The 9,764-nt window shown below is 45.5% G+C and overlaps 1 protein-coding gene across 1 annotated transcript in view; it reads left to right on the top strand.

Moving 5' to 3' along the window:
• The window catches only part of POU2AF1 (POU class 2 associating factor 1), a 10,928-nt gene extending 1,187 nt beyond the window's left edge, over positions 1–9,741 (top strand). The window contains exons 2-5 of the mRNA XM_026863586.1: positions 6,805–6,932; positions 7,550–7,592; positions 7,679–7,950; positions 9,352–9,741. Coding sequence (XP_026719387.1) covers positions 6,805–6,932; positions 7,550–7,592; positions 7,679–7,950; positions 9,352–9,663 — 755 coding nt within the window. The 3' untranslated portion in view covers positions 9,664–9,741. The remainder of the gene's footprint in view (positions 1–6,804; positions 6,933–7,549; positions 7,593–7,678; positions 7,951–9,351) is intronic.
• The last annotated feature ends 23 nt before the right edge of the window (positions 9,742–9,764 follow it).

Genomic DNA, 9,764 nt, shown 5'->3' with positions numbered 1-9,764 from the left:
GCACGGACAATAATCCGCTCCAGTTTTCCTTGTCAGGGTTGTCTACAAAAAAAATAATGGTAAAGGAGATTTGGAACGTCAGATGCACAAAAAGAGCTGCATGTCCGATCCTTCAAATGGGCTTTGACATGAAAACTTGGGGTCTTGAGACATGGTTTCAGATGGAGAGGCTGTTGATGAGATAACGAAGTGAGCAATAGCCAAATGGAATACAGCAAAACACTTTCTGAGTTGTTTCTTTGTTTATCTGGCAATGCTGTACACATCGTTTTGTGTCCGAGCAGAGCGTGGGGGGGGTTATTCATTCTCAGGGCCAGAGAGGGAATGTTTTCAGCTGGGTTTGTATTTTATATATATTTAGGCCAGGTACCAGTGCCCTGGCACTTACCAGCCAGCCAAGTCTGTTGCCACCAACACCAACTTGCTAAGATGGATCTTGGTACAAATAATTGTCATTTCCAAGGACACGAGTTGCAGGTGGGTCACTTGAGTGTTTCCCTCTTGACTGATTGGTCGGAGCAGTTAAAAAAGAGGACACACCTTGGAGGATGCTGAGGGCTAGGGATGAAGGTCATGGTACGATCTGGGATCTCAGACAGGTAAATGACTTCCAGTGCTTTGTTTTCCTGCCCTGGACTTACCACAAAGCAGAGACAAAGAAAGATCATGGGTTTTTTTTACTCTTAGTAACAGATTGAGGGGAAACTGTAATTAGCCAGCAAATAAGGACAGGGCTCATCATCTCCAGTCACGAGCAGGGAACCCTCCCTCTGCAGCGTGCTTGAAGCCTCCCAGCTGGATGGCCGTGCTTGAGGGAGCCAGAGACCTGAACAAATATTGCACTATTTGCTGCCTTGCATAAATGGGTACTGGTGGTGTGGTTGGAGCCCAAGCATCCAGACTCCGGCTGCTCCCGTGAGGATGGCTGGGGTTGGATTACCTTCCCAGCACCACCTCAATACCCCTGCGAGGACTGGCAGGGGGTTGTCCTAAGAGCGGTACAAACACAAAGCTGAAAGGATTAAGGACTGGTTTGTTGTTTGTTTTTTTGTTTTTTTTTTCTTATAGTTGTATAGATACGTGAGGTTCTGAGTTTTCGAGGGGAGTCTAACTGCTTAAGGACTACAGATCCTCCTTTGCAGGGATTTCTAAAAGCACTGAAAAGTGCTTTTGACAATTCTGTTAAAGCACTTAACCTTGGGCAGCTGAGCAGCTTCGGAGATCCACCAGCTGGGTGACCCTTCCCTTAATTTCATCCAGGGATCCTGACAGAGCTAAGGATTGGACTCAGATTTCCCTGTCGATCCACCGCTATGAATGGCTAGGAAGGCTGGATGTAAGTACAAGGGGAGCTGATTAAATAACTCTGATATGAGGGGCTGCCTGCCGAGCTGTGAAGAGCTACATTTCATCAGAGGGATCCATGATGTGCTGTGGAACGCAGTCGCTCTCACAAAAGCAGCCGTTTCGGTTCTGGTGTCAGCTCTGATCACCTGATTCATTTCCAAAGCATCAACAGACCCAAAATAATATCAGCTTCAATACTTTTTTTTTTTTTTTAAATATGTTTTTGAAGGGTTCTGTATCTGAAGTCAATGTAAAAATCCAGACAACCATGGTGAAATATTTAGTCCTGCGCTAAATGGGCATTGATACCTCATTGTGAAAAGGTTTTGATTCGAGTCCAAGCATCCAAGTAGTGTTTACAAACCTAAGCTGCTTTTTTCCTTTTATTAGCAAAAGTTCACCGTATACGATAAAAATGTCAGCAGCTGCCTAATGTAATTTGGTCTTCAAAATCCAAGCCAGAAACTCACTGGTTCGCTAATTGAAATCTAAATTTTTCTTCTTACTCAAGAGTTGCGTTTGCTTTTTGGTGTTACTGCAAATAAGAAAACATTTTTTCTATTGTGTTTCTTTTCTCCTTTCACCTCCAGTAAAATAATAAAAAAAAAAAAATCGAGAAGAGGAAAATATTTACACTGCTAACGCTGATCAATTGATAAACTTATCACATGTCAGCGTGTGAGCAAAGAAACAGTAAATCTGCCGAAACGGTGACAAGTCTGTCATTTGCTCTTGCAGGCCGGGAGTCATGCAAACTCTTAAAGATTAGCAGTGGCCTGATGGGAAATAGTTCTGACTTGTTTGGGAGGACGAAGGTTTAAGCTGATCCGCAGTTCGTGTGTGTGTGTGTGTGTGAAGGCCGGCGGTGCTAATGTGAAGTTTAGTGATCTGAAACTTGTCACACTTAAATACCTGCGGTCTTCCAACAGCTGTTTTGCCATTATCGTCTCTCCACTTTCAGCAATGTTGAATTAAAAATTAAATTGTTTTGAAGTTGCTTGGTTGAATTGTTTGGCAAGGTCTTGGCGTGCTCTCCCTGTCTGATCTTTTACGCAGACCGGCATTTTATGGATGTTATTAAGAAGCAGGTATTTTTAAAAAGATTGGGTCTGCAGGTAGACGCTGTGCTGGCAAAAATCTGGGGGTGCCAAATATGCAAACCCAGGGTACTGTTGGCTCTGGCACTGGATGCGGTGGACATCCCTCTCCTTAGGTTCTCCGAAGCACAAAACACCGAAGGCCAGAGTTTATGGGGTTACTACCCAACATCTGCTCAGAGTTTTGCTCTCTTTGGGCAAAGGGATCTTGTGAAGGATGTTCCTGAAGCTCCTGTCAGCCCATGAGTTGGGGTTGGAGCTGCTCCCCAAAAGCAGCCACCAAGTCCCCATTGGCTGTGCCGGTAATGTTCAGCACAATTTGGACTCATACTCAGCAGGAAAAATTATAATTTTTTTTTTCCAAGGAGCAATCCGATTGGCAGAGGGATAACGAGTAGAGATGAGTGTGTTGACCCTAACACCACCACTAACGGAGTTACCAAATTGTCGTTCAGAAGCCACTGAAACTGGCAACCTCCGACCTTCCCTGTGCAGTCTGGAGTCCGACATCTCCACGGGCTGCCTTCTGTTGTCACTTTGGTACTTGGAGCTACTGGAACGGCTTCGTTTGGGACCTTTTCCTTTAACCGTTGTTATCCAGCCACTTTGAAAGCTTGCTTAAAAGGCTTTAAGGTTTATGCTAGGCTTTTGTCGACATTCAACAAATACAGTGAGTGATAACGCTGATGAAAGGAGCCTGAGCCAGGGATTTGTAAGGCAGCCTGACAAAAGCATTGCAATTAGCTAAAATATATTTACACGTGGAAACTATTGCAAAGCTTCCTACAAGTTGGATTAGATTCCTTCCTTCTTGACTTCTGAGGCTTCATAGTGCTCCAACTTCAGAGAGCCGTTGCAAACTAAGATCCAGCGCCTATTAAGGAACAGCTTATGCCTGTTCTGTGGTCCTTGAAGTGTATGAGACCAGCTAGAACACAGTGGGCACTTGAGCACTGTCCCTTTTATTTGTTTGAACACCGTTTGGGCGTGCGGACCCGGGTGCATTTGCAGCTCATGACTTAAAATAAAAGTATAATTGAAACTTGGCCCAAGGCAGGCTTCATAGTTTATTAAGACAACCCTGGTATAAGGAGTCGGAGACTACTAAATCCGGGTATTTCTTTCTCAAGGGTATTTTAAGTGTCATGATTTCTCAAAAAGGCTTCTATTTTAAAACGATCATATTTCTTTTGCTTTATGAGGAGCTGTACGCTGAAGCCCAAAGTCGTTTTGCTGTGGCTTGTCTGTGATGCTCAGACCTGGTACACACTTGAACAGTGGAAAAGCAGCTGTGCTAGCATTATTTTTATTTCTGGAGGTCAGCTTGGGGGAACCGAAATATGTTCTGCAGACTTTTGGGGTGGGTTTTTTTTTTGGTTGGTTTTTGGTTGTGTTTTTTTTTTGGTTACTCTGCTTACACCGGAAACTCTGAATAGGTATATTTGTCAGCTTTTACAGTAAATTTCTTCTTTCCCATCCCCCCCCCAAACCTGGAGCCAGAAACCGCCGTCCTTCCCCACCCTAATTCTGCACGGAGGGAAATCGGTGTGATGACTGAGGGATAAGACACTACTCAAGAGGTACAGTTCTCCCTCTCACACAATCTGTAGCAGAGCGCGTGTGCTTTGGTGGAGCTGTTGTCATGCAGCACAAAGAACAGCAGCAATGTCGGACTCTGAAGAGCTTTTCGGTAAAGTACAAATAAATAATTTTCAATTCAGTTCAATTTTAATTCAATGGTTGGACTGAATTAAAATTTTCCCAACCTAGATGATTCTGTGTAATTCCCAGATGTAAATAAATCTCTTCTAAGACCAAGAAAGCACCTTTATGATGGTCTTTATTCCAGACATCCCATCAAGTGTTCAGCTCCTCTTCAGGGTTCTCAGTCCAGCTCATACCACAGCACTTCTTAGCGCTGTCTGTTGTTTGCACTCAGATAAATTAATACTAATTAAATTTTAAAAGCAAAATACGCACTGTATTAAAGGCCCTCGTGGATGCTTGTACGCAGAATTAAAGTGACCTTAAATCTCTTTATTAGCTGCATTTCCAAGGCCACAGGATTCATGAGAATTCAATCAAACCAATTTCAAGTCCTATAAAAAATGTCCAAAGAAAGCAAAGATAGATTGGGCAAAGGCTGAAAACTATTATTTTCTTCAGCTTCTATTCTAAAGCGAAGTATTTTCCCAAAATGCACAAAGACAGCAGTTCAACACATAAATGTAGTGGTCTGGTACTAAAAGTATTTATAATGGCCAACCAAGATTCATGACTAAATGGTGTGTAGAGAATCAAAGTTAAGGGTAAAGCAAAGTTGAAGGGAAAGAAATATTTCTTTTTTTTGCAAAAGAAATTAAAGCAGGAATGCTTATTCTGTTAAATATTTTGGGGGGTTAACTTACAATTTCTGTCTTCAGACTCAAGTTTTACTCCCCCACCCCCTCAAGTTGTAGCAGAAACATCTCCGTGTGTGTAATTGCACGTAGCTGGGAGAGACGATCAGGAGTCGAACGATTCATCTTGTTCTGTGATGTGAAGCACAGAACGTAAATCTGAATAAATACTTCTTGGGTGGAATAATATCTTAAGATTTGAGCTGGATATCCACCTGTACTTCATAAAACCAAAGGCCAGTTGGGATCTTTAGGAATGGAAACTTATCAGGTAGCCTGTTTACAAATCAAAGTGCAGTGAAAAGGGGCAGGTAGCCACCGCTGCTATCAGTGGCTTTACAAATACCGGCCCCCCCTGACCTTTGATATCCTATGGCTTCCTTCTGCTATCGATTGCCTCCAAATACTTTATATAAAATATGGGTTGATAATACCGGCTTACGAAGAACTGAGCCTCCTCTACCTCCACGTGTGGCAAGGCTTTGTGAGAGGCTTTTTTGGATGTAAACTTTACTTTTCAAAAGGGCTCAGCCTCTGTGGTTATCAGCTCTGAGATGTGTTGCCAACGTAACTGTCTGCAAAGCCGTATCGTGTCCCGGCTCACCACATTCCAAACCTCCTGGCCGGGCTATGAGCAAAGCTCTGCTTTGAACAGAAACGTGAGGCTTGCCCAGGATGGCACTTAGTGACTCTTACCTGTTCCCAAAGGGATGCATGTCGAACGGGTGATGAGTTGAACAGCTTTCCAAACCAGGATGCTTCTCCAATTTGGGTTGTGTTTATAGCTTGCGTCTAAGTGCAGAATATAATGTATTTCTCTTCAACGTCTAATCTCCACTTTTTAATGTATGTACATGGCCAGCAATTCTGTTGTGTCTTAGGCTAGATGTCCGCTGACCAATCTGTACGGTACGTTGGATATACTCACTCTTTGTCCTTCAGATGTGTGTAGATTGCTGCACTGCAGAGCCGTGGCACCGAAGCAACGTAAAGCAGACACAAGTGAAGTCAGAAGGAATAAAATAAACATGCTATTTTTGTCAGAAGCCTGAAAAAAAAAAATTTTAAAAAAATATCACCATTAACGCACGGAAACCTCCTTGAAGGCAGCAGAACAAAATGTTTAGCCTAGAGAGAGCTTGAGGAAAACCAGCATTTGTGTGTTGCTCTTTGGTTTGTTTTTTGTTTTTTTTTTTTTATTTATTTTGTTTCCCTACGGAGTAAGTTTTGAAGAGGGATGCCCTTTGTCACCTCCTTGCAGAGTGTGTGGCTCACCACCCCTACTCTTATTTCGCTTGTGTATAAAATACACCGTCACAGGGAGGTGGAGGTCTGCTGGTAGCTGTTGCTTTTAGGAATATTATCCTCTGTGTAACAGCAGGAACCCCTTTTCCTTGTACTACATCCTCCCTGCCTTTCATAAAGGTCTAAAGCAATATGCCTAGTTTATTCCACAGAGCATGTTCCTTACACCCTGTGCCTGACAGGACGAGGCTTCTGCAGACCCATAAAACCTGCCAGCACGGCAGGGAAACGCCAGCTCTGCCTTCCAAACCATCCCTGCTGCAAGGCCTGCGCCAGCTCTCCTGCTGTGAATTATGTATGAGTGCTCTGCTGCTGCTGAAAAAAAAAAAAAAAAAAAAGGGGGAAGGGGGCTGAATTTCTTGGTATTGCTGCAGCTATTTAACAGCTGGAGGGAAGTGCCGGTGTCCTTATTTCAGGTTAGGTTGTTTTCTCCATCCATCCGTGTGCTCACAGCATCCAACAAAGGGAGAGGGAAGGGCTGTGCCACCCGCTGTCACATATTGGCCAAAAGGATCATTCGCTAAGGAAAAAATGTTTATGAGTCCAGACTCCAGCCACTTTGACTAGTACAGCCTGCCATGGGGGTTTTGGCTCTGTGCAAAGGACAGGAAAGGAAAATAAATGTCACCTCATTTTTTTTTTTTTTTTCCCCTCAGCTTCTGCTCCCGAACAGCAGCCGCAGCCTCGCCCCTATCAAGGTGTCCGTGTCAAAGAGCCAGTGAAGGAACTATTGAAAAGGAAACGGGGAAATGTTCATAATGCCAGTGCAACGGCAGCTACAACGGTAGGAGAAAAAACAAACACGGGCAGAGAATTCTTCCTCGGTAGCTAAATGATTGACCAGCTCTGGCACCAGCTGTTAACGCTTTGGCAATGAAAGAAACCTTTGCGTCTCTAAAGCATTTTCAAGGCAATACAACCGCTGTCACCTGGAGATACTGTTAAATATATCTTTAGTTTAGGTACAGAGCCTTTAGGGTGCTGAGCATCTTTGATCACCATCGACTTAATGGAAGGGTGAAAGCGCTTTGCACTTGCCAGGATCTAACTCCTGGGAAGAGAAAGTGGCTTGGAAGTTAAGCGTTAAGTTAAGCGAAGTTCAAGAGCACAAAGAGAGATCAGCCAGGGCCATCCTTGGCTATCCGCTTCTTTACCTCTACTTGTTCTCCCAGGAGGAAGCAGACAGGCTCCTCTCTGGAGAGGAATTCCCTCTGCAACACAAGGTTTAAATGAAGTTTAAGGCCCCCTTGAGCCGGAGTTAGCCCGTGGGCAGGGCTGGGGTGTGTGTGTGCTGGAGCATCTAATCAGCTGATAAGAGCTAATGTGATCAGTGCTGCTCCGAGGGGGTTGAATTTAGTGTTTATGGTCTTAATCCCTGGATATTTTTCTCTTCTCTCCTAGGTTGTCTTGCCCCATCAGCCACTTCCTTCCTATTCACCAATGGGTAACGTTTCCCTGGCTTTCTGTTTGTCAGACACGGTGCAGGGAAGGTTATGCTGCACTGGGCTTTAATCCTCTCCTGTTTTTTAGGCCAGCCTTGCATTGATATGGACGTTGCTGCCTCTGCATTGCCTGTCGCAGATGAAGGAGCGCTCTGTTCTGGCTGGATCTCCCAGCCCTCTCCCACATCCTTACAGCCCTTAACTCAGTGGACCACTTACCCTGATTATGTGTCCCACGAAGCCGCCAACTGTCCCTACACAGCAGATATGTACGTCCAGCCGATGTGTCCCAGTTACACGCTGGTGGGACCGTCATCTGTTCTGACTTACACTTCTCAACCGCTGATCACCAATTTTGCAGTAAGTCAAAAATGCCCAGGTATAAATGCCAGCAAACTCCTCACCTTCTAGCAAGAGCCATGGGGAGCGCCAGATGGAATTACTATAATTTATTTAATTACTATAACGTTGTGTGACTTTGCATCCATGGCGCTTGTTCTAGCCCTGTGCTGGACATCGGTAGGGTTTGAGCAGGACAAAAAGTCGTGGTTGCACTGAAATCAGGTGAACTTCACTGCTGTTTCTGCATCTCCCTCCGCTCCTCCAGACTCTCCACGTTATTAACACATAACGCTGTTCTCTGTTGTCCTGGGAAATGAGTCATCTCCCACTGAGTCAGCAGCAGAGCTGACATCGCCCTGAGTTCGTTCAAGTCTGTGAACAGTTATTCACAGGAGGAGGATACTGTTTGCAGCTCGAGAATAATACTGGGGAAGGTTATCTTTACTGTTGTCATCACGTCCAGCTTGAGGAGCTGGATTTGGGGTACCTGAGGAAGCAGAGTTAAAGTAGTGCACGGAGTGGATGCATGTTATAGCCAAAAAATGCTGTTGTCTGAACGAGTACGTAGGACACAGTCCCACTGGAGAGGTCATCAGTATCCAGAGGATTCCTCACTATTTAATGCCAAACTTAAAAACAAACAAAAAAACCCGCGTAAATGGGATTCCAGGAAACACATCTACCGGGTGAAGCGGGAAGAATGAGCTGGGAATAAATTTCTCAAAAATTGCTATTTAAAGATGAAAGAACAAGGCCAAAATAGCACGTTAACAGAGCAGAGAATTTGGTGTCAGGCTGGACACAATCTGTTTGGCGGATCCGCAGAGGATCAGGGCAGAGAATTCTGTTTCACTTGAACTCAAAGCAGTTTATTTTCCTTTTAACGCTTCAGTTCAGATGCTCAAACAGACCCACCAGGCCTGCAAAGGCCCACGCCTGCATCCTCTGGTAAGGAAGGGCTGTCATTCCAAACCCGCCTGCTTGGCTGACGGGGACTGCTCCGGGTGGACTGTCCCGGGGGCCAGGAGAGCTGCCTCCAGCCTTGTGCCTGAGAAGCTGCGCCCGAGCGTTCAGCTCACGAGAGAGACTGGCCAAGGCGGCACTTTGTCACCGCAGGGTGTAACTGTCTCATGGGCTTACCGTGAGGGTGGGAGTGGGAACAGAAAGCTAGAGAGAGCTTGACACGAGTGTGAGCTACTGGCAGCAAGCACCTGGCACACCCACAGCCACCGTTCTCGTGGGAGCCAGCGTGGGAAAACTGTCACGCTCGCTAGAACGCTCTACCCAGCGCGACAGGAAAAGGGATGTTAAAAGTGAGACTGAGCATCCTTCGTCTTGTTCTGTGTCCTCTCCCTACCCCACCTGGCCAGTTGTTTTATTTTGTTTGTCGTTTTTTTTTTTTTTTTTTTTTTTTAACAGCCCCGAAGCACCACCCCCGCTGTCGTGCCCCAGCTCGAGGTGACAGACCAGCAGCCACCTCTCACATACTTCCCATGGGCGCAGCCCCTCTCCGCACTTCCAGCCTCCACTTTGCAGTACCAGCCAGCTTCTTCCACGCTTCCCGGGCCACAGTTTGTACCCTTGCCCATCTCCATCCCTGAACCGGCCCCCCAGGAGCTGGAGGATGCCAGACGAGTCATCGGCACGCTGCCCATTGAGAAGCTGCTTCTAGAAGACGAAGACAATGATACGTATGTTTTAAACCATGCTCTTTCTGTTGAAGGGCTTTAAGGTGCACACCTGGGGCCTGATCCTCACCTACTCAATACTTCACCTTGGCACCACAGTGAGTTTTGAGTACAGAGGAAAAGCAGGCTTGGGGCTGTCTCTTA

The sequence above is a fragment of the Athene cunicularia genome (genome assembly GCF_003259725.1).
Source record: "Athene cunicularia isolate RWA chromosome 24 unlocalized genomic scaffold, athCun1 chr24_part1, whole genome shotgun sequence".
NCBI classification, from domain to species: Eukaryota; Metazoa; Chordata; class Aves; order Strigiformes; family Strigidae; genus Athene; species Athene cunicularia.
The sequence above is the reverse complement of the archived record's forward strand: the minus strand, read 5'-3'. Positions and strand labels throughout refer to the sequence as shown.